Source organism: Sturnira hondurensis, unplaced genomic scaffold (assembly GCF_014824575.4).
Source record: "Sturnira hondurensis isolate 20B ecotype Veracruz unplaced genomic scaffold, ASM1482457v3 Scaffold0017416, whole genome shotgun sequence".
Lineage (NCBI taxonomy): Eukaryota > Metazoa > Chordata > Mammalia > Chiroptera > Phyllostomidae > Sturnira > Sturnira hondurensis.
Window position 1 is genome coordinate 437,860 of NW_028090047.1, and position 24,574 is coordinate 462,433.

At 37.2% G+C, this 24,574-nt stretch overlaps 1 protein-coding gene across 1 annotated transcript in view; it reads left to right on the forward strand.

Moving 5' to 3' along the window:
* Nucleotides 1-24,574, forward strand: part of CFAP47 (cilia and flagella associated protein 47) — a 328,185-nt gene that overhangs the window by 147,463 nt on the left and 156,148 nt on the right. The window contains exons 34-38 of the mRNA XM_037067787.1: nucleotides 3,859-3,953; nucleotides 4,236-4,352; nucleotides 12,640-12,774; nucleotides 16,260-16,375; nucleotides 23,210-23,360. Coding sequence (XP_036923682.1) covers nucleotides 3,859-3,953; nucleotides 4,236-4,352; nucleotides 12,640-12,774; nucleotides 16,260-16,375; nucleotides 23,210-23,360 — 614 coding nt within the window. The remainder of the gene's footprint in view (nucleotides 1-3,858; nucleotides 3,954-4,235; nucleotides 4,353-12,639; nucleotides 12,775-16,259; nucleotides 16,376-23,209; nucleotides 23,361-24,574) is intronic.

Sequence of the window (24,574 nt, forward strand, 5' to 3'; positions counted from 1 at the left end):
TACTTTCTGAGGTTTTCTTGGTTTTGTTTGGATTTTACACAGCGTTGACAGTCATGGGTGGGACAGGTGAGGTAATTAGTACTCTTATTTCCTCTTACTCTCCTGCCTCAGTGTCATCACTGGGGTTTTTATGTCCACTGTCAGTACTTAGAACACTCATATTCTATTTTGTCAGTGTTCTACAATATGCCATTTTACCTGGATTTTCCATTTTTAATTATTTTCAGTTTAGCTGTTAGATACCTGGATTTCATAGTTATTTTGTCTAATTATCATTTCAAGGGACTCTAGTATCTGAGTTCTCTTTGCAAATATCTTCAGTGTATTTATATGTGGATGGTGTCTTGACTGAGAATCAATTTTGGGTGTCCCCCTTTATGTTTCTCTGAATCTATGGACAGTTGTGCCTGTACAATTGCTTTGAAAAACTGAGATTGGTCTGATAACTCCTCCCCTGTAAGCAACTTTGTTTGGCTTTAGACTTTTAAAAAAGATTTTATTTACTTATTTTTAGAGAAGGGAAGGGAGGGGGAAAGAAAGGGAGAGAAACATCATGTGTAGTTGCTTGTCAAGTGCCCCCCACAGAGGACCTGGTCCACAACCCAGGCATGTGCCCTGACTGGGAATTGAACCAGTGACCCTTTGGTTCACAGGCCCATGTTCAATCCACTGAACCACACCAGCCCAGGCTGGCTTTAGGCTTTTTTTTTATAATCTCCAGATTGGTGAGGTGTTTAAGAGTGTGAAGCCTGACCTAAAACATTTCCTTGGTAAATTTGGCATATGAGGTATTTTTTGTCCTCTGTTTGAAGCTTAAGTTATTGATTGAAAGGGGACATGAAGACATGAAGAAGCTTTTTCTAACCTTGTATCAGTGTAGACAGTCATGCATTATACCTGGTCTTTTTCATACTTAATCCTAAACAGAGTACATTCACTATTTCATCATGAACTTTGTTTGATATTTACTATAGAATTATTTTGTACTTTATCTTCATTATGTCCTGAAATTTAAATTCTCTCTGTAGTTTTCTAAGAATTTTTATGCATACTATTGAATATATATAATAAGTTAAATTAATTTTTAATGTAAACTAACCTTGTAGTTGTGGCACATATTCACCTTTGCCACAACAGCTAATCTTTTAAATACCTTGCTAAAATTAGCTTACTAAATTTTAATTTTTTGCTTCCATTTAACATGAGTGGTACTTTGTAACTGTTTTCCGTGCCTTTTAATCGTTTTTGTTTTAATTTTATGCAAACCTCGGCAATTCTTTTGGGAAACATTCCCTTTTTTGTAGACTTTGAAGGAGTTTCTATGAGTGAATAAAATGATTTAGTTTTATGTTTAACAGCCATATCTCAAATTCATAATACTATTTAGGACCACCATTTTTATATCTGACTATTTGAAGTGATGCAGTAGAAAAACAGATGAAAATATAGCTGCCAAATTAGCTTAACAATAACCCACAGCCTTCGGACCAACTTATAGCTGCCAAATTAAAATTTAAAAACTCTGTGAGACAGCCCTTGATTTTCTGGTCCCTAACAGACGAAGAGTAGATTAGACTGCTGGTTCTCTCTCCAAAGAACAACCCTAGGTCAGTACCTTTCAGACAGTAATGTGGATAGATATCACTTGGAGATTTTGTGAAACTGTTTTTATGTTTCAGTATGTGTTGATTGGGGCCTGACATTCTTCATTTTCAACAAGCTTCCAGTTGAAGGTGCTGCTGATTCTGAGAGCGCACTGTGGGTAGCAAAACCTTAGAAGGAGCATATAGAGAGAGTGGTGTAAATCAAAGGAGCTTACATTAAAATAGAGAAAATCCTTGGCGTACCTAAGGCTGCGGTAACTTGTGGTGGGTCTTACTTGGCAATAGCCTTGTGCGTGAATGGCAGGGTGCATACAGGCCTAGAATCAGAGGTTGGAGAAGAGCTTTGGTGTTTGGTCCATACCTCTTCCCAAGATGGTCCTGGAGCTTTATTGCCATCCTGCTCACACTGAGATCTGTGTTTGAGCAGCAACAGCCCATGCCACCTAGTGTTTGACAAGTAATGTCAGAGGACTTCCAAAGTTGCGATGGGTGGAACAAACATATATGGTTGCCACTGATTCCTCTCAGGGAGGTAGAAGGCTAGAAAGAGCTTTATTTTGAGGGGAGGGCTGTTGTTACCACATTAGAAGGCATACCAACAGTAAATTCTCAGTGAAATTTTAAAGCTCCCCTGGAAAACTGAAGCTGTAGGCCAACAGAGCAGCCCCAAATCCGAGGAGGAGTAGGTACTTGCAAGAAGAAATGGATTGATAACAACTGTCTGCTTGTAGTAGAGACAGCTAGACTCTGATGAGAAGGGTCGAGTTAGGGTGTAAGAGTTGCGTCAATTGGTGGAGGCCAAGTGTACTAGTGAGAGTGCGTGAAGTCCCTGGGGGTTACAGTTGTAGGGGGAGACTGTGTTCTCTTGAAGAATTTTACTCCACAAACCTCACTGGTTGCTTAAGGAAATGACTGGAGTGTCTGGAGAATGTGCCTCCTATAATGCTGACCTCAGGGAGGGGCAAGCATTTTGTGCAGACTCCTGTATTTCCTAGAAAACAAAGAGTTTAATCTACAAGGAGAAGGACAACACATACCGTCATCCTTAGGTCCATGGCAAAAACTCATTGCACCTGCAGAAAAGAAACTTAAACACACAGACACACTCATACCAACTCTATCCCTGGGAGGGGGGCTGGAATTTGACATGACAGTGAAGCAGAAAATCTCAAACAGTCCACAAAAAAGCTCCTAGAACTAGTATATGAGTTTATCAAGGTTGTAGGATATGTGATCAGTATACGAAAGTAAATTCTATTTCTATATAATGACAGTAAACAATTGGAATTTTAAATAAATATGTATGTTATAATTTAACATACAATGAAATGCTTAAGTATAAAGCTAACAAAATGAGTACCATATATGTGCTGAACATAATAAAATACTAATGAAAGACATCGGAAGGACTTAAATAGAGAAATATGTCATGCATGTTGAGTTGAAGACCCTTGTTGAGATGTCAAAATGTTGTAACTCCAATGAAGATCCTACCACACTTGTTTGGGGGGGGGGGGTAAATATCAATATGTTGGGCTAAAATGCACATAAGCATTTAAAGGGTGGGAGGTGGGTGATGAAATTCCTACTTGTGGAGGAATTTCTGCAACAGATAGGTTATCTGCCCCTAAAACATTAGAGTTACAAGTAACTCCATGTCTTCTGAGCCTCTTTACACATGTTGATGATCATGATCAAGCACTTGAACTCCAGGGTATTCTGCAGAATGACTAATTTTGAAATCCTGGATTTTCTTTCCATCACTACATGGTCATATATTCCTCAAAGTGATTCAAGTATAAATAAAGGAGACAGCTTTTGCAATTGCTTATAAAACCTTGCAGATATATTTCCTGGTAGTAAGCTTCTGAGGTTTGAGTTTTGTTTTTATTTCCAAAATAATGTGATTTTTCTTTTTTAAAAAAAGACAAATGTTTCCTTGACTATTGTGCAAATTTCCATAAGCTATCTTTGTTAAATTATTTATTTATGTTTGTTTGTTTATTTATTTTTAGAGAGAGGAGGAGGGAGGGAGAAAGAGAGAGAGGGAAACATCAATGTGTGGTTGCCTCTCAGGCGCCCCCTACTGGGGACCTGGCCTGCAGCCCAGGCATGTGCCTTGACTGGGAATCAAACCAGCAATCCTTTGGTTCACAGGCCATCACTCAATCCACTGAACCACATCAGCCAGGGCTAAATATCTTTTTAGAGAAGTAAAACTATTGTCATATTTGCTCTTTTTGTTTTGGAACAGGTGTTCCCAAGGAAAGATGGATATTAAATTTTGACACAGACCTTTCAGATGGACTTGTTTTTGCCACACTGTTGGGAGGCTATTGCCCATTTCTGGTAAGAGTTATTTATATGCCTAGTGATCTTCTATTTTTTAAAGAACTTAGTAGTTAAAATTTGAAGTGTTTTCTGCAAACTGATTCTTTTAAATGTTTTGATTTTAAGTAACATCTGAATCTGCTTGGCCACCATTCTCTTTTTGTTTATTCTTGTATTTTGAGTGCAGTAGGCTACTATAGACGAATGTTACTAAATGATTTTTGACTGAATTACAGAGAACAGTTAAAAAGCAGCCATTTTTATTCCATTACAGAAAGGTTTTATTGTTGTCTTTTTCAGATTGAGCGTCATTTTATGAGTATGTACACATACCCAAAAACTATTGAACAGGTTTTTCACAATTCCCTGATGATCGTTAATAGTCTTCTTGAAATTGGCCTTACCATGGGCATAAAGGTGAGTGCCTTCATATCGTACATTCTTTAAATATTTTACGAGGATCTCTGTTTCTTATTTATTTTCCAGCTTTATTAGGTATGATTGACAAAATTTATAAATATTTAGTTTGGATGATGTGACTTTTAGGTGTACGACATCATGATATTTTATGTATATAATGTGAAATAATTAACACAATTATGTTAATGAAAACATCCATCACCTCACATAGTTACTGTTTTTTGAGTGAGTGACGGGAACACTTACGATCTCCTATTTTAGCAATTTTCAACTGCGTAATCCACTGTTAATAACTATAATGACCATACTTTACATGATATTTCCGGATCTTATTCATCTGATAACTGAAAGTTTGTATCCTCTCATCTCCCCCATCCCCCACTCTGGCAAACACCATTCTACTCTCTGGTTCTATGAGTTTGACTTGTTAGACTCCATAAAGGATTGAAATCATACAATACTTGTCATTCTTAGTCTGGCTTATCTCACTTAGCATTGTGGCCCCCTGGTTCATCCATGTTGTCACAAATGGTAGGATTTTCCTTTTTTATGACTAAGTAACATTCTGTTGTAAGTATGAACCACATTTTCTTTATTCGTTGATCTGTCCATAGACACTTAGCTGTTTCCATATCTTGACTTCTGAATCTGCAGCTGAACATGGGTATGCAGATATCTCCACAATACAGATTTCATTTCCTTTGGATATATACCTAGTGGGATTGCTGAGTCGTATGGTAGCTCTGTTTTTAAGTTTTGGGGGAACCTCCATTCTGTTTCCCATAGCAGCTGCACCACTCCTGCCAATAGTGCATTGCACAAGGGTTCCCTTTTCTCCACATCCTCTCCAACACTTGATATTTCTTGTCTATTTGAGAAAAGCTATTCTAACAGATATGAGGTGATATTTCACTGTGGTTTTGATTTACATTCTCTCATGATTAGTGATGCTGAGCACCTTTTTGTATACCTGTTGGCCTTTGTCCATTGTGGGAAAATGTTAGTTGACTCCTTAATAATATACCTTTCTTCACAAAATTTAAATCTAAATTGAAACATACTTTTCATGGGATATCACTAAAATGTGAAAATTGAAATATGTCTTCATTGAATTCTACTTGGATGTTTTTTTAATGTGTATAATTATGTACATCCAACTATACATAAAAAGAAAGTTTTAGTGATGGGTCCAGTTTTCTTAAACCACAGGAATGAATGCGTTATTAATCTTACTGAGCTTGAAGCATGAATTATAGGAGCAGAGCTCTTTGAACATAAGTATTGTATTATTGTCCTCTAATTAAAAATAAATATTCATGTAGAGATCACAATGACAATATACATTTTCATTACATTTGGACCTCCAAGTTATGATTCCATCTAGCTTTTCACATTAACTTCTCAGTAGTAATAATTAAAAATATATTGTATTCTTGACATCTTTGAGCTCTTTGATACTTTAGAATAATTAAATTGTGGAATAAGTGATTCCTAACTTTGAAGAACATACACAGTCATTGAATTATTAAGATATATGCATGGCAAATAATATTCTACTCATTTTAATTGTTGTTATGTAAGAAAAAGTGTAGAAATCAGGTAAGGAAAGAGATCAGTGGAATCTAGATTTATCCACCAAAGACTCTGGAGGAGACAGGACTTCTTTGGGTTCTTATGGGGTGGATTGGATTTGGATTGGAAATAGTAAGAGAAGAAGGTGTTGTTCACTTAGAGGATGTGGCATGAACAGAATGTAGAATGTGTTAGAAAAGTTGAACTGAGTAAATTTAAAGATCTAGTTGGATTCATCCAATGATTCTTGAATAGAGCAGTATATCATCTAGCAACTAGAAAGGGTCTCCATGTCTCTGTACAAAGTGGAGGGTTTTATAGGCAGAAAGAAGGAGGCGGGACAAGGAAGTGACCGCCAAAGAGTGGATTGTTTCAGGCAAAGTTACCTTTCTTTGAGGGACACCTGGGGTCTCTCATTGGTTAGGATTACATTCTTGGGAGAGGCTGAAGCTTCCGTTAGGTTAGTATTAAGCCTTGGTTTGATGGCATGAAACACAAGTGACTATTCTGGTCCTCTTCTCTCTCTCTGTCTCACACACTCTCACTCTCTCTCTCTCTCTCACACACACACACACACACACACACACACATGAACAAATGACATATATTAAGGAAAATGTATGACTAGGTTGCTTAGGTTGTGATTTGGGATTAGAAAAAATATACATAGGCATATACTGGGATCTTGAATCAACAAAAAAGTTAGGAGTTTACCTTGTGGCAGTTGTGAGAATAAAGGCATTTACTCTTATAACAGTGGTGCAACAAATCAATGTTTCTCTCTCCCTTCTCTCTCTCTCTCTTTCTAAAATCAATTTTTTAAAAAAGAAAATACAATTCATCGTATTATGATTCTCTCCTTTGCCTTTTGATTTCTTCATTATAATGACGCAAAAGGTTTAATTGTGTGGCCAAAACTATTTTAAAATGTATCTGCTACTTAAAGATGCAGAGGTGTCCAAGATTTGATAAATGGCGAATGGGAACATTGACAACTTAGCAGATAATTATCAGGCTTTTACCAGCCAGTTCCAATTCATTAACTTTTAATCAGCCTGGATTTACCAACCACATTAAATGGCAGAGTTTAAAAATATTACCCTTAAATTAACTTAGCTGTAATGACTTCACGTTGATGCCTAGTACCGCTCCACATTTGAACCCTGTGAAATTCAGCACTGGATTTATTTATTAATGTTTATATTTCTTATTTATTTATTTATTTATTTTTGGAGGGAGGGGAGGGGAGGGAGAAAGAGAGGGAAAGAAGCATCAATGTGTAGTTGCCTCTCATGTGCCCCCTACTGGGGACCTGGTCCACAATGCAGGCAGGTGCCCTGACTGGGAATCGAATCGGCAACCCTTTGGTTCATCACAGTCTGGTGCTCAGTCTACTGAACCACACCAGCTGGGTCTACATTTCCTATTTTTTATGTCCTTTGCAACTGTTGAATCAGCTATATAAGTTTCTGAGCCAATGTCATGTCCTGTTGTTGCATCTTGTGAGCCTGAAAGTACAATTATTACATAGTCTCCCTTTCATGACACATTTTTTATTTAAAGCAGAAATAACTGGGAATCATTTGGATTCAGCATAGAATATATTTTCATTTCCATATGCGATATATGGATATAAAAATAAATATAATAAACATTTATAGAGGTTATTCTACATATACTTCATGGGGTAATGAGGAAAGCTAATGGTTAATGTAGATAATCTAAATTTTCTCTTAAAATTTTGTTTTTTTATCAGCTAGGATGTTTCAGCATTAAATAACAGAGTTCATAGTAAAAGTGGTTTAAAAATAAATTCAATTTTGCTTAAGGTGAAGTCAGGCAGTGGAATATTACAGGGATAGTTATTCAGTGTTTCAAGAAAGTTTTCAGAGATTCCATTTGCTTCAACACTTCTCAGCCTATTGGCTTATATGTGCACTGATTCTTATTGAAATTCTCACCTAACACCTTCACACAGCTCTGCCTGAGCCTAGTAGAGTAGCATCCTTTTCTTGTGCTTTTCTTTTTCCTTAACTTAAACCTTTCTCAGTGTTCCAACAGCGTATTTCCCATTGACCGGAATTGCATTCTATTCTTAAGCTAAAGCAGTGTTTGGTAAAGGAATGGAGAATCTCACAAAAATTGGGATTCTTAGTAAAGAAGAAAGAAAATTGCTCTTTGGAGGGCAATCAGCAGTGTTCTCAGTGGGGTTACAGTATGTTAGCGGATGATACTACTAGTTATGGTTGGTGTCTACTTTGAGAGCTGGTAATATCTTGAAGTTAGAGCAAATGAAATAAATCCACCAGGAAGCTCAGTGCCATCTCATCTCTCCTTGTTACTGAAGGGGAAACTGGGGCCTAATAAAACCATTTGATTTAGTCAAGATCATGGCACTGGGTAGTTGTAGGACTGGAATTTAGTTTAGCAGATTTCCCCTCCAGCATCTTTCTCTGTTACGGTTTTTGTTTAGTTCCTTATCTTTTGCTACTCCAGGAGGAAATACTGTCATTGGGTGTAAAAGTGGGCCAATATGATTAAAGTTCTTGGTTAGACCTCTATAGAGAGAATAATGATTATTTCTTTGAAGTAGACTTCACATGAAAATCTTGTCTTAAGAAAACCGAACTTAATTTAGCATTTGGCCTTTTAAGCCTACAAATGCCTAAAGTGTAGCTGTGCAATATATCCTAAAGTGTAAAGTATAATTTAGCTTATTTTCATTGAAATTTATCGTGAAGAAAGGTAAGAATACCCCTTTCTCTGGTTTTCCAGTATAATATCTTAACTATCAAATATATTTTTCCACTAAGTTAAGCAAATTTTTTCATGTCTAAATTTTCATATGAACCCTTGGAGTACTTTTTACACTTCATTCTGCATATTTTCCATATTGGGGTCACGAAAACAATGTTCAGAAGACTTTTGTCGACCTCCGACTTGAGCCCTGCGTGCTCTGTCATGAGTGTCCTCCTTTCCCCCAAAACACATTTCCCACCCTCCTAAATAGCCCTCTTTGGTTTTTTTGTAATTTTTTATCCTTTTAATATCTTTTTAAAATTTATTTGATTATTTTTCAAGTACAGTTTTCTGTCCATTACTCCCATCCCATCCCACCCGCCCTGCTCCCCCCTCCCTCCCATTTCCACCCTTCTTAGTTGTTGTCCATGTATCCTTTATATTTGTTCCTCTAAATCCCTCCCCTATGTCCCCTGAAATGCCCTCCCCTCTCCACCCTGGTCACTGTCCTCCTGTTCTCTATTTCAGTGTCTCTGGTTATATTTTGCTCGCTTGTTTCTTTTGTTGTTTAGCTTCCTGTTAAAGGTGAGATCATACGGTATTTGTCCTTCACCACCTGGCTTATTTCACTCAGCATAATGCTTTAAACATCCCTCTTTGGATCACACCCCCAGGCTGGCCTGTCACACTCACAGACTGGCCTGTCACACAGTGCCCCTCAGGAACATACTCTTCACTTTGTGGAAATTAAACTCCCTATCTAATTTTTCAGTTTGTTCTTATCTGAAATAACTTTCCTCCATCAGCTGACTACCATGGTCTTCATTGAAGAAACGTGGGACCACAGAATAGAGAAACCTTGGAATTTCACCCAGTTTTTCTCAAATCATATTCCCTAACAACTTTCTACCCTTATTTTTTACTAACAGTCTCCTCCCCAGTAAACCTTACTGCTTATTGACGGAACAAAAAAAATAAACTCTTCTTTTCTTCCAAAAAAGGAAAAGCGTGTATTTGGAAATGTGAATTAGCAGATAATCAGATGGGCTGTATATTATTCTCTGGCAACTGCTGCCAGATTTTTGAGTGAAGTGCCTTAGTTCCATGCAGAGTGAGTAGCCCCCCTCCCCTTAACCACCAGAGGTATATTCTGTGGTATATTCCACCTCCAGTGGATGCCAAAGACCACAGATGCCTGAATATTCTGTATGCTGTCCATATATACTATATATCATCTTTTTTTACACATACACACTTATGATAAAGTTTAATTTCTAGATTAGGTGCAATAAGAGGTTAATGAGAATAACTAATAACAAAATAGAACAATTATAATAAAATACTGTGATAAAAGTTGTGTTATGTAGTCTCTCTCAACTAACTAGCAGGGATTTCCTTTTCCTTCTAAACAATTATATTGATAGCTTCATTCTTATGGTAGATCTAACCAGCCTCAGCATGTATATTTTTTTCCTTGTAAAGTTCAGAACTTTTACCTTCTCACTTCAAGAAAGCACTTTACAACTTCTGTTTGGCATATCCAAATGACTTGTGGTTTGGGGACAGTATAAAGTGAACTAAAGGTGACTTGAGCACAAGCACTGTAATACTGTGGCAGTTGATCTGGTAACTGAGGCACCTACCATGTGACTAAAGGGCGGGTGGCACATATGGCATGAAGACACTGAACAAAGGGATTATTCATATTCTGGGCAGGACTAAATGATATTTCATTACACTATGGAGAACAGAGCACAATTTTCAACTTGCGAGTGGTTTCTGGAATTTTCCTTTTAATGTTTTTGGACTGCACTCAACCATAAGTACGTGAAACTGTGGAAAGTGAAACTGTGGCTAAGGGGGCCTACTGTAACACTTTAGATTTCTTTAGCTCTAGCTGCTTGCATTTGTAGGCCAGGCCCAGGTCATTTTCAGTTGTGAACTTGAATGTGTGCCATGTAGTCATACCGTACTCTTTGTTTTATGGAAGGGTGGAGAGCTCCCTGTACATTGCCAATGACTGAGTTGCTTATTTATCAGTGGTATTTTATATGTCTTTGAATCCATTCCTCAGATCAATCCCGATTCCTTTTTGTTATGAATAATTCTTCCCCACTACCTCCAGCTTGTTCTAGATCAGAAGTGCTGCATAAATTGATAGAAAGAATTCTTCCTCCTTCTGCTCCTGACTCTACTGTTTAGCTTCACTGTACACTCTGGCTATATTGATCATCCGTGCCATTATTCCTCTGTAGTCTGGATTTTGCCTCAAATCTAGTCCAACAACCATCACTAATTTGTCCTATTTATCACTATATTTTCTGACTTAGTGTAATTTGTCTGTTCTGGGAAAAGTACTTCCCCAACCACCCACTGCTTGGTCTGCTTTAATTGTTGCTCCTGTGTTATTGCTTGCTCAGAAACCAAGTTCCCGACCCTGGTACCCATGCCCTCCACGATGTGGTTTTCGCACTGCTCAGTCTTGCTTTCCAGTACCTGTCCCTTCTCACCTTAGGCATGACTCAAATTGTACTTCTTCCTCCAAGTGAGCACTGTACTTCCCTATGTTTTTGCCCTATAGTTCTTTGTCTTTCTGCTAGAGCATACCCTTTACCTCACACCAAATGCAACCTATATGATGCCCGAACAGCCTTCAAGTTCATCTCATGTGTTACCTCCTCCCTTGGGGTTTGCTTGAAAATCTCTTGCCATCTTTTACCTAAGGACTTTGCCTACTTCTCAAGTTTTCTTTTAGTGTATTCTATGATACTTTAATAACGCAGGGATGGTATTTTCTAGTCACATTAGTCAGTGTTTCTAGTGCGTAGTATCTTTCTTACCTCTGACTAGGTTTTATGGATTCTTTGAGGCTCTGAGGTCATTGTTATACTTAAAATACATCGCAGTCATCTTTTAACACTTAAGTCAGACTCTTCGGATTTCAACAAATTTTTTTTCTTTTAAAAAAATTATTGTTCAAGTACAGTTTTCTGCCTTTTACTCCCATCCCAGCCCACCCCCCCCCCCAGTGCTCCCCATCTCCCTCCCATTTCCACCCCTGTTAGTTTTTGTCCATGTGTCCTCCATACTCGTTCCTGTGAATCCCTCCCTTTTCCCCTGAAATTCCATCCTCTCTCCCCTCTGGTCCCTGTCAGCCTGTTCTCTATTTCAGTGTCTTTGGTTATATTTTGCTTGCTTGTTTGTTTTGTTGTGTAGGTTCCTGTTAAAGGTGAGATCATACGGTATTTGTCTTTTACCGCCTGGCTTATTTCACTCAGCATAATGCTTTCCAGTTCCATCCATGCTGTTGCCAAGGGTAGCAGCTCCTTCTTTCTTTCTGCTGCATAGAATTTCATTGTGTAAATGTACAATAGTTTTTGGATCCATTCATTTACTGACAGGCACCTAGGTTGCTTCCAACTCTTGGCTATTGTAAACTGTAGTGCACTATGCACCCCTATGAACATTGGGGTGCATAGGTTCTTTTGGATTGGTGTTTCAGGGTTCTTAGGATATAACCCTAGCAGTGGAATTGCTGGGTCAAAAGGCAGATTCATTTTTAGTTTTCTTAGAAAATTCCATACTGTTTTCCATAGTGGTTGTACCAGTCTGCAATCCCACCAACAATGAACTAGGGTCCCCTTTTCCCCACAACCTCTCCATCATTTGTTGTTTGTTGCTTTGCTTATGATGGCCATTCTGACCAGTGTTAAAGTGGTATCTCATTGTGGTTTTAATTTGCATCTCTCTGATAGCTAGCAATATTGAGCATCTCTTCATGTGACTGGATCCTCTATGTCCTCCATGATTTCAACAATATTTTCTTAATTGTATCTGCAATTCAGTATCATTGCCAGTCAGTAACACTTGAAACAGCTTTAAAGTATTTCAATAATTGATAACTGTGCATTAGCTCTAGTTTTATATTTTATTTGTATGTCCTCTTATTTATATTTCTCTTCTTCAAAATTAGGCCAGTGACATCTGTGACCCTAATCCAATCCTGATGCTCATGTTTTGTGTCTTCTTGTATGAAAAACTCCCTCAATTTGTCCCCAAGGAAGTGGTGATCTTTAATTGTACTCTACATGAAACGGTGATAAAAACGGTAAGGATCTATTTAGGGGCAACATATAGAAAGTTAACACTTGAGAGGGGTTTTAGATATTTCTTCCCCAGCCTCAAATTAAGAGAAGTATCAGTATGATACAATAAGCCTTAGCAACTATTGCTCCTTCTACATGAAAGGTATAGCAGAGTGAAAAGGACAATTGTGCTTAATAATAATCATACCATCAGCAAGGAAATGATGAATCTTTCATGCGATTGAAGAATGGGGGTTGGGAACATGGAAGATGAAGGTTATGTACTTTGAAGAGCCAATCCTTTCAGGAAACTTTAAATCCATTTCATGTGCAAGAGGACTGACACCCTAAGTGGAGACTCGTGACCTGAATGTGCTTGGCTTTCCTTTAGGGAACAGTTTATACACAGAGATGGATTTTATTCGAATGGGGATGTAGGAAGTAATAATGGAAGTTCTCCTGACCTGGGCCCCCTAATTCCCATTTAAGTGATACTACATATGCTGCAGGTACTGAACGTGTAATAGTGGATTCTTTAATCCTGAGAAAAAATGGAAAATAAAATTTTAAGTTCTACAACAATAGCAGGTGTTCTCTTTGGGAAATATCTTATCAGGGATAATTGACCTCAATTTCAAACAATTTGTTTCACATGAACACTTGTGAGATATCTTCTGCCATGCAATTTTTAATTGCTTATTTATGTAAGATTGTTTTCCTAAAGTCTTTAACCAGATTTATAGGTGGTCTCCTTGCTTCTTTCTTAAGACACTATGGACTGATAAAATCTTATTTTGTACACCAGTTATTTTAATGCTTGGTCAGATCATGTTTATATCTTTTCCTTAGGCTGTTTTATGTATTCTCCCCCATATTTATGGATGGGTTTTAAGTTTATACTTCCCTGTAAAACTTGTCCACATGTGGTCTTCAAAATATATGTCCTGGTGATGTTTGATTTCCAGTTGTAACCTTTTTGAAAAAATAACTGTGTGGCCTCTTTGCCGATATGAGCGAAGGTTGGTATGATTTGGTTAAAACTCAAGGAAAAAACTCAGGTTCTTGTTTCAAAGTGTAAAGGCTCAATTTAGGGAAAGTAAAGTCACTCCTTATGATTTTTTTGCTAGCAAATATTGAGATAGAATTCCTGTTGCTTAATTTTATTCCTTTCCCCTTTTTGTCAGAGAAAGAAATATAAAACCTTTAGAGAATTTTTTCAATCATGTTTACTATGCTCCTGCCCTAACTGCAATGATATTCAAGGGCCTTGGGTACTAACTAGCCCGGAGCTATAATTATATTGCAGAGGACTTCTGACTTCGAAATAAAATCTATGAACAGTCAGAAATGTTTTGCTTTAGACCTGCAACAGATAATAGGAGTCTACATTAGATTAAGCATTGATTTATTACAGTTAAGTATTATTAACTGTTCTTTAATTCTGACCACAGGTTTGTAATTCTTTATGGCATTTAATTGTTACTTTAAAAATGTATGTAATAACACACGCTCATATTTAAACAACATTTTTCCTTGTGATGGTAAAAAACACATGAAAATGGGAATATGGTTTTTTTCTAAATTAACTCTTTATTAGAAATATTGTCTACACCTTAAGATTACAGGTGACATTATACAGACACAGTTCTTATTTTTCACAAGTGTAAAATACATCTTTTGACGGAAACAATAAAAGTTAAATATGAATGCAAAAGACAACATCAATTGCAACAAGCTGGAGTTTAAATTTCATTTAAAAAAAGTCATTAATTTGGAAGTTGCTGAGAAACTTAGACATAGCATGCCCCTGTGCATTGACACCAGAAATGACAGTGCCTAAGTCATAGAATATCATTCTTTTCAACCCTTTCAATCTTCCAGGAACAAGAAAAATCTCAGGAAGTGGCTACTACAGTTGAAAACGTATTTCTGGAGCTATACAAGTGTCTCAGATAGAGACATAGAATATTTCAACCATTAAACCATGTGGTGATCAATGAAAAACTGTAGGGTGCAGTGACTTTCTGAGACAATTTTAAAGCCATGAACTTTTCTTCTCCTCTTTTTGGAAGCAAACCTGGCACAGAATAACGGTTGTTAAAGACTGACCATCATCACAAAATGGGAATTGAGGCTCCAAAACTATTTTTTTATCCCTGTATCAGCTTTCCTTTCTCCCCCTATACCCTCCCTGAAGTCTTGCAGTTGGGTGGAGTACTCTGACTACAACGAGCCCAATGGTCTTATGTCATGCATATGATATGACAATGTCTTCCTTAAGAACTCGGGGTTGGTTTTGGAAGTTCCAGGACTATAAGCCAATAACACTGTATAGTGAATTTATTATTATTTTAAGACTTTTCTTCCAGAAAGTGGAAATTAGCCCTCTGGGACTTAAAAAATCACTTGGTCTGTTAATTAATTCTTTTTTTAAAAAACATTTTATTTATTTATTTTTAGAGGGGAAGGGAAGGAGGAAGAGAAACATCAATGTATGGTTGCTTCTTGTGCATCCCCTGCTGGGAATTGGCCCCTGCGGGGAACTGGCCTGCAACCCAGGCATGTGCCCGACTGGGAATCGAACCGCGATCGTCTGGTTCACAGGCCCGCGCTCAATCCACTGAGCTACACCAGCCAGGGCTTGTTAATTAATTCTTTAGGTGCTAAAATCTGTAAGTAGGTAAGCAACATGAGACCCCCACATTTGTTGGGGTAACTGAATATGTGCTCTCTTCAGCAACAACATACTTGTTCTGGTAGTTACCCAAATTTTCATTGACATATAAAAGCAGTTAATTTGTCAATAAACCTCTACCATATTCTTTACAATTCACTATGATCACACATGACAAGAATTATTAACTCCTCAGTGTCTGTGACTGCAGTTGCTGGACTGCTGAAGTGCAGTTACTTTGTCTTCACTATAAAGTGGCCAGTCATCCATTTGCTCTCTCTTAGGTCAGTACTTTCCATGGTAACCTAGTGTCTACCTAATGTGTATATGTTTTTTGAATCCCCATTATATTGTACACAAAGGCTTGTATACTTAGGAAGGAAGGGACAGCCAAGCCCTAGCTACACTGTGGCTTCTAGATGAGGCCACCATCGTTTCCAGCTTGGACCTCTGATTTTAAACCTGCAACTCTTTAAAACTTTGTACACTGAGCAACCAGAATAATTTTTTTTTGGTAAATTGGACTGTATAAGTTCTGTTTAAAATTCTCCAAAGATTTTTCTTGGCGGTAAGAATTAAAATCCAAGTTGCTAACTTTGGACTTCAAATTTTTGTGTCACTTCCTTGCATGGAAGCTCCTTCTGCCTGCCCACTTTTGCTAAACTATATGCATGCTGTCTTCAAATACAAAGTCTGTTTTCCTCTAGTTAGTGTACATTAGAAACAAATATTTTCATGATTAAAATGTATAACTGTCTTTGATAAAATAAGAAATGTTAAGTTGTATATTTTTTAAAATTCATGATTTTTGTACTCTTTTGTTCTGCAACATAGATTCAAGTGCGAAATTCAACCCGTAAAGCCATAGTATATAAAATTACATTTATTGGAAGAGATGCCACTGACTTCTCCCTTCACATGTCAGATGATGTTGTGACAATTCCTGCAGAGTAAGTATTTTATTAACAATTTTCTTCTTTGGCCCTGGCTGGTGTAGCTCAGTGGATTGAGTGTGAGCCTGTGAAACAAACAACCATGGTTCGATTCCCAGTCAGGGCACATGTCTAGGTTGCAGGCTAGTTCCCAGCAGGGGATGCACGAGAGGCAACCATACATTGATATTTCTCTCCCTCTCTCCTTCTCTTCCCCTCTAAAGATAAATAAATAAAATCTAAAAAATTTTTTTCTTTGAACATATCAGCTAGAGATTTAATATGTGTTATAATTATTAAACAGGAGTTTGTTTTTAGCAGATATATATAAGTGAAAAGACCATTAGTCACACATAGATAAATTATTCCCATGTTGCTTCAATTCCTCATCAACTTTGTTAAAAAAATTTCTAACAACATAAAGCAGCTACATTTTATGTATGTATTTAATTTTAGTTTCTCTTCCATGTACATTGGCTATACAGATTAAATAATACATTGTTTATGTGGTACAGTCCTGTTTCCTGCAGAAAATGAGAAGCAGTGTGTGCTAAATATATACATATACATAGCATTATATGTTATATATAGTTGTTTCTGATTATAAAAGCACTATGTGCTCACTGTATAAAATTTAGAAACTATAAAAATATAAAGAAAAAAAGTAGAATGATAATCAGACCTGAAAGATATCTCAATGTTCCCATTTTCTCTGTCCCTAGTTGTTGTATATGTATAGATAGATAAGTAGAGATAGATAATGTCATATATTTATAAGAGCACTTTCTCTTTTTGAATATCTTTATTTAATAACATCATGTCCTTAATTTGAGGTTACAATAGCTTTATAAATGTCTCTGGCTTTTACATTACTTGTATTATTTTCATTTTCTTTAAGGTCAGTTCTTAATGGTTGTTTCTCTTGGTCCCAGTCTTTCCACATTGAAAAGGATTGACTCTAATGACTTGTGATACCCATTTATCCATTTATATGTAATAAAATGACTGGAAAAATCAATTGTGAGTCAGTAAATACACAGGTTTGTCAATTGGCAGATTTCACTTTAGGGTGAGAGCATTGTGCTTTTAGGCCTAATTGCCTAGCATCTACACCGGCTTTGGGACGAGTAGGGCTATCTGAACCCCATTTTGCCGTCTCTGAAACTAGGCTTTTCTGGAAATGGCTTCTCCAGGAGTCTCACAGGGCACCTTTGTTTCCTTTGTTAGCCTCTGTGTAGCTATTGCTCAATGGCTCCCTCTAGCTAGCACTTTTTACAGATAACTCCCTTTATTATAATTTTAATGAGATAATCTGTGTTTTAGATGCCATTGTATCCTAGCTCTTCTATTACATCACTTAACACTTAAATGCTAGCCTTTGATACTGACATGTACAGGTTCATTTTCCTTGGAAAATGTGGATCGCACTATTTTTTCACAGTATTCTCAGTAATAAATGCAGTTACATAGGTGAAACACCTAGTACTGTAATTGGAACTTACAGGGAACAATCATTGTCTTTGCCTTGTGCCTCAATTCAAGGTGCTGATTTTTTTCAAGGATTTTATTTATGTTTAAAGAGAGGGCAAAGGAGGGAGGGAAACACCAATGTGTGGTTGCCGCTCACAGGCCCCCACTGTCAACCTGGCCCACACCCCAGGCATGTGCCCTGACTGGGAATTGAACCAGTGACCCTTTGGTTCTCAGGCCAGCCCTCAATCCACTGAGCCACACCAGCTAAGGCGAAAGTGCTGGTGATTTATAGATGAAAACACCAACACTATCCACAGTGTTTGCAATCAAGCAGAGTGCTATATAAGCAAATATACAATGAAGATGCAGTTTGATAATTATTTTATTTGTGATATGTGTATAGAACCGGAGGAAAATGGGAAAAAAGAGGACACCTAAGTGTTCTTGGGAAAACCACAGGAGGGTTCTCTAATGCTTAATTCTCCATGTATGTGGAAAACAATTGTTCACTTTTCTGAATGCATTTTATTTTGTAGGTTTGAATACTATTATTAGGTGGTTCTTTAAGTATCTGTTTAGCTAGACTTAGTAATTTTATAGTCTTTGGTTTTTATGAATAGGATTCAGAAACTGTTTTGTTTTCTTAAACCAAAAACAAAAAACCTTGTGGCTTTATCATTATCAGATATTATATAATTATCTGTGTGCACCACATCCTGTCTTAGAATCTGTCTAAATCACAATTAATAATAGGTCTTTCTGCCAGCTGGGGATTTAAATTTTCAGAGGTATAATTTACATAGAAAGATTAAACAGCTACATCAACAAATAAACAAAAATGTTTATTTCTGCATCTAACTTCGTGACTTAATTTAGCTATAACCATAGAGTGACTCGTAAAAGTGGAAGTATAGTTTTAGAAAACCATTCTGTTTCTTTTTTCCCCTCATTATTCTTGTTGAGCCATATGGGCTCTGACAGTGATGTGTTATATATTTATTCTCCATCTTTTCCAAAAGCCAAGTTGAAGTAGCTTATGAGGTACGTATAACATGAAGGGGATTATTTTTAAATGAGGGGGGAAGCAATTGGAACAAAAAGAAAATCAAAGGTAAGAAAATTAAGATAAAACCTTTACTTATAATATACATGCCTGCAGACCTAAGGCATGACCTGTGGTTGACCACCCATTTGATTCTGAACTTTCTAATACATTCAGGAAGGAATTGTCATCATTTACATGCTTCAATATGATTACTATTTTTTAATAAAAGGAGTATCTATACTCAAGAGAAGCTCAAATCTTCATGGTTCTAGAACCAGCCATTGGCTTCATAAAAAGGATACTATGTTTTAAAATGTGTTTCACTGGCCCTGGCCATTGTGGCTCATTGGTTGGACATTGCTCTGCAAAATGGAAGGCTGCTGGTTCGATTCCCAGTCAGGGACATACCTGGGTTGCGGTTTGGTCCCCTGGGTGCATACGACAGACAACCAAATGATGTTTCTCTCTCACATCACTATTTCTCTCCACCTCTTTCTCTCTCTCTTCCCCTCTCTCTAAAAGTAAATATATAAATTCTTTTTAAAATGTTTTTCATAGGACTTAAGTATAGATTCATAAATTCATGTACTAAGTGCGTGTTATTTAGAATACGATCATTCTTGAACACCTTTTCCCATCAACTTCCATGGAGATCCAATCCACTGCCTAGTGCTATTTATTTTACTGTATGTATTCTAAATTTGTCATCTTTTCCTCTGACCTACCTGTTCCATTCTAATTTAATGTACAATCATCATCTTTAAGCTGAGCTGCTACAATGGATTCTTAAAAGGGTTTCCCTCCAATCTGTCCTATATATGAGAATGGCAATAATTTTTTTTAATGCAGATTTGGTTATGTTACTCTTTAGCTTAGAATATCCCTTTGGCTTCCCATCACCACCATAGTATAAACTGAACATCTCAATATGGTCCATATGGCTTTCATGGTGGGCTCTTCACTCTGTCTTGCAATATATATATTCACTCTGTCTTCACTCTGTCTTCACTCTGTCTTGCAATATATATATATATATATACCTTTCAGACAGTATTGAAGTCCCCATTATTGTGCTCTCATGCCACTTGACAACACACACATAATTTGTAGGGTTTTTTTTTTTTTTTTAGATTTTGTTTCTTTAGAGGGGAAGGGGAGGAGAGAGGGGAGAGGGAGATCAATGTATCAATGTATGGTTGCCTCTCGTGGGTCCCCTGCTGGGAACTGGCCTGCAACCCAGGCATGTGCCCTGACTGGGAATCAAACCGCGATCCTTTGATTCGAAGGCCTGCACTCAATCCATTGAGCTATACCAGCCAGGGAAAATTTGTAGTTTTCACATTTATTTTCTGCTGATATATTGTCTGTCATGTCCTATAAAATGTAAGAGCCACGAGATTAACAATAGTGTTTTTTTTTAATTGATTCTAGAGAGAAGGGAAGGGAGGGAGAAAGAAACATCAATGTGCACACACCAGACTGGGAACTGAACCAACAACCCAGGCATTTGCCCCAAATGGGAATCAAACCAACTAAGCTACACTGGCCAAAGCAACTGTGTATTTTTTTCCTCATGACTGTATCCAAAAATCTTAAAATAGTGCTTGGCATAATATAAATTATCTATATATATCATTTGAGTGAATGAATGGTTTTATGATTATTAACTATATTTTAACCATTTATGATATTCTTTCTTAGTATTGGGAAAAATCCTAAATCACTCATAGGCACTTAACACAGAGCTTGAGCCCATTATATCCAGAAAAAAGATCAGCAGGACAAATATTCTTTGTTCTCAGTCGGATTCAAGTCCATGATCTCTTCATAATAGCCAAGAAAATGTCCTTTTTTACAAACTGAGGTTAGCAGTGGCATATCTGGATAAAAAGCATTCTCACTCTTGCTAGATGTGAGCTGTAATTTTCCCTAAAGAGCAGTTTTGAGAATCTTTGTATTGATCTGAAAGCCCCCATTCACTTTACTCTGCTGCTCTGTGAAGTCACCCATTCCACATGAATTCCTCAGTCATTCTAGGGAAATGATGCCAAAGTTTGACACCCAGAGAATCTCTCCCCATCTCCATTTCCAATCATGTGCGTCCTAAGGGAAGGTGATCGGAGATAGTTTGTACAAAGAAATAATTGTGATATGATGTATCATTCCAAATATGTTAAAAACCAGGGCAAAAGCAAAGGTAAAATGTCCCCAAGATATATCATCCATGGTTGGTGGCAAGCCAAGGCATGACTGAAAGACTCAGCCAGTAAAGAAACAATGAAAACGATTTTTTACTTGGAGTTCTTTATTTATATAAGCAGCGCAAGCAAAAGTAGTCAATGGGCTAGGCCCCATGTCCTTGTGCAGCGCAGCAGCAAAACAAAAGGGACCAGATGACAGCACCATACACAGTAGGACACAATGTCACAATCAGTTTCATGCTGCAACCCAGTAGTACTATAGCAGCTGACTCTACCCTGAAGGGGTCTAAGTAGCAAGCCTCAGACCTTGTCGGAAACTGTCGGGTGACAGACTCGCAGGGGAGTAGGGAGACAAGTGAGAAACACTCTTGTAGCGCCACTTCACGAGCTTCCGTGCATTTATGTTAAAGGAAGATCATAGAACTTTGTGCCAAGACCTCACATCCACTGCAGTTCAGGCTTGCAGATGTGGCCTTTGTGTTGTCAGGCAGGGTTGCCAGGATACCGTGGCCCAGTCATTCCCTTTCTAACTGGGAAGGGAAATCTCCAAGGCCATAGACTCTTTCCTTTCTACTATGCTTTAGGCTACGAAGTTGAAGATTTAGGGAGATGGATATGTTTTCTTGATTTTCTTCTTTTAATTACATGTATCTTGTAAATAAACATCATGTTACTTATATACCATTAAGTTCATTTGAGATTTGAATTTTATTTTCAACCAGAGTTCTAAGTATCTTTTGCATTCTTATTCTTTCACATTTTTTCCTCCATGGGACCAAAAACTAGTGATATGACTAAAAATTTGCCTATGTAGTAGCACAGAGTGTCTTACGAAATTCATACAAATATATTATTTTCTTTGGCCAGCTGTTAGAAAATCCAATATTTGGTAAATTATACATATTTTTGAAGTTGAATTTAGAATTGTAGACTAGATCAAGGTGTTTTCTTTTTTAATTAATTTGTTTTACAATTGCAGTTGACATACAATGTTATGTTAGTTTCTGGCATACTACATAGTGGTTAGACATTTATATAACTTACAAAGTGATTATTCCAATAAGTCTAGCACCGATCTGACACTATGCATAGTTATCACAGTATTATTGACTATAGTCCCTATGCTGTACTTTATATCCCTGGGACTATTTTTTTATAATTGGCAATTTGTGCTTAATCCCTTTCACTTTTTCCACTTGGTCTTCCAATCCCCCTCCTATCTGGTGACCATCAATTTGTCCTCTGTATCTGTGAGTTTGTTTCTATTGCGCTTGTTTATTTTATTTTTCATATCCACATATAAGTGATAGCATATGATATTTGTCTTTCTCTAATACCTTGTAGGTCCATCCATGCTGTTACAAATGGCAAGATTTTATTGTCTTTTATGGATGAGTAATATTGCATCATATATATACCAACTCTTTTTTACCCATTTGTCTATTGATAGTTACTTAAATTGCTTTGACAGCTATTTGGCTATTGTTAATAATGCTGCAAAGGACACGGGGGCATATATCTTTTTGAATTAGTGTTTCGGATTGCTTCAGTTAAATACCCACAAGCAGAATTGCTGGGCCACATGGTAGTTCTATTTTTAATTTTTTAAGGAACCTCCATACTATTTTCCGTAATGGCTGCACCAATTTGAAATCCCACTAACAGGGCATGAGGGTTCCCTTTTCTCTGAATCCTCACCAGCACTTGTTATTTATTAATTCATTAATAATAGTCATTCTGACAGGTTTGAGGTGATATCCCATTGTGCTTTTAATTGGTGTTTTCCTGATGCTTACTGATGCTTACATCTTTTCATATGTCTGTTGGTAAGGGGTTTATGTAAAAATGTATAAAGATTTTATACAACTGAATACCACAAAAATAATTCAATTAAAAAAATGGGCAGAATCCTAGAACAGACTTTTCTCCAAAGAGGACTTACAGGTGGGTCAAGATGTTTTAACTGATGACTGTAACTAGATTGTAGGCTTCCTGAAATCGGCGACAACCCTGAGTTTTATTGTAGAAGTGAGTATATTGCAAAGTGTAGGCACTCGGCACATGGTCTCCATTGAATAGATGATCGTTGTCTTTTTTCGTTAAAATATTTTTCTTGTGTCTTTTATGAAATAGAAGCCACATCACTGTCACTGTGCAGTTCACCAGTCGCTTCCTTCATCCCGCTGAAGCCTCACTGATGTTAATGTCAAAATCTAAGCTTGAAGTCGGAAGCACTGTAATGGTTTTTGCCCTTAGAGGCGAAGTCCACAAATTTCATCCCATTGTAAGTAAATTTTGCCTGTTTTGTATGTCTTCACTTCTCTTTCCAGGCAATGGAGTATTCTAAGCATAGCTGTTCTTCCTAGTTTTACCTCCTGTCAGCTCTTGTTCCTTGAGATTCAATGTGTATGTACTTACATTTACCCAAATTTTGGCCTCTGTGTCTCTGATATTCTTACTAGGATACTTTTTCTGTGAAAATATGTCTGTAGTTTTATAATAGAATCTGAAAGGACTTGTACTGAGTATCATTTTAAGATCACATTTTTAAGATTACCCTACCTTTGTGCTTTTCATGAAGGAGTCATTCACTGTACACATTGCAATTTGCATGCCCTCAGCCATGGAGACTTGTGATTGACGTGAAAGCAGCCCCTGGGCCTCTCTTTCTGCTTTTGTTTGAATTAAGACTTGGTGGTTTACACCGCAAAGAAAAGGTTTCTCTCCTCCAGTTGGAACATTCATCAGTTCATTTTCACTGCCCAGTGGATTAAATCCATTCTAAATATAATGCTAAGGCTGGCATTTATTGAGAGGAGATTATGTTCCAGAGTTCTTCAACTCTGTTTATATCTCAAAAGATGAGAGAGAAGGACTTGAACATTTTGTATAAAATGAGTGTGACGTTGCTATGATTGTACTCAGCATTTCGGCAAAATATTATTTTCTGACATGGACATATGCTACAGAAGAACTAAATTTGTTATATGGATTGTAAAGAATTTTAGGTGTGCAGTGGAATGAATAGGAAGTAAATAGAATGACTCTAGTAATGGTGAGTTGTGTAGGGAGAGCATTAAGATGTTCGCACAGACAGACTGGCTTATTAGACAATGACTCCCAGAACCGGACGCAGGCATTTGATTGTCACTGAGATGTCTATGGTGACCTGCTTTTCTCAAGCATAATGCTCTTACACTTCCCAAGCCTTTCACACAAATTCTCTGAAACAAAGCATAAGCATTGTGTTGCCACATGTAACAAAGAGGTATGGATGGTTTTATTAGCTTGTTACTAACATCGTTCTGGGTCAGAAAAGCTGACCCTTGAAACTCATGTGGTCTCTGTTTACTTGTCCATCTGACTACTCATGGTCTTGGTCACCAGGAGGTAGAGTGGGTAATAATGGAGAAATAAAAGAAGGTAAGAACACAACCAGTCTGAAATTGTAAAATTCCTAGAATCTTTTCCTCAACAGAAGTCCCCTGGGTAATTTGA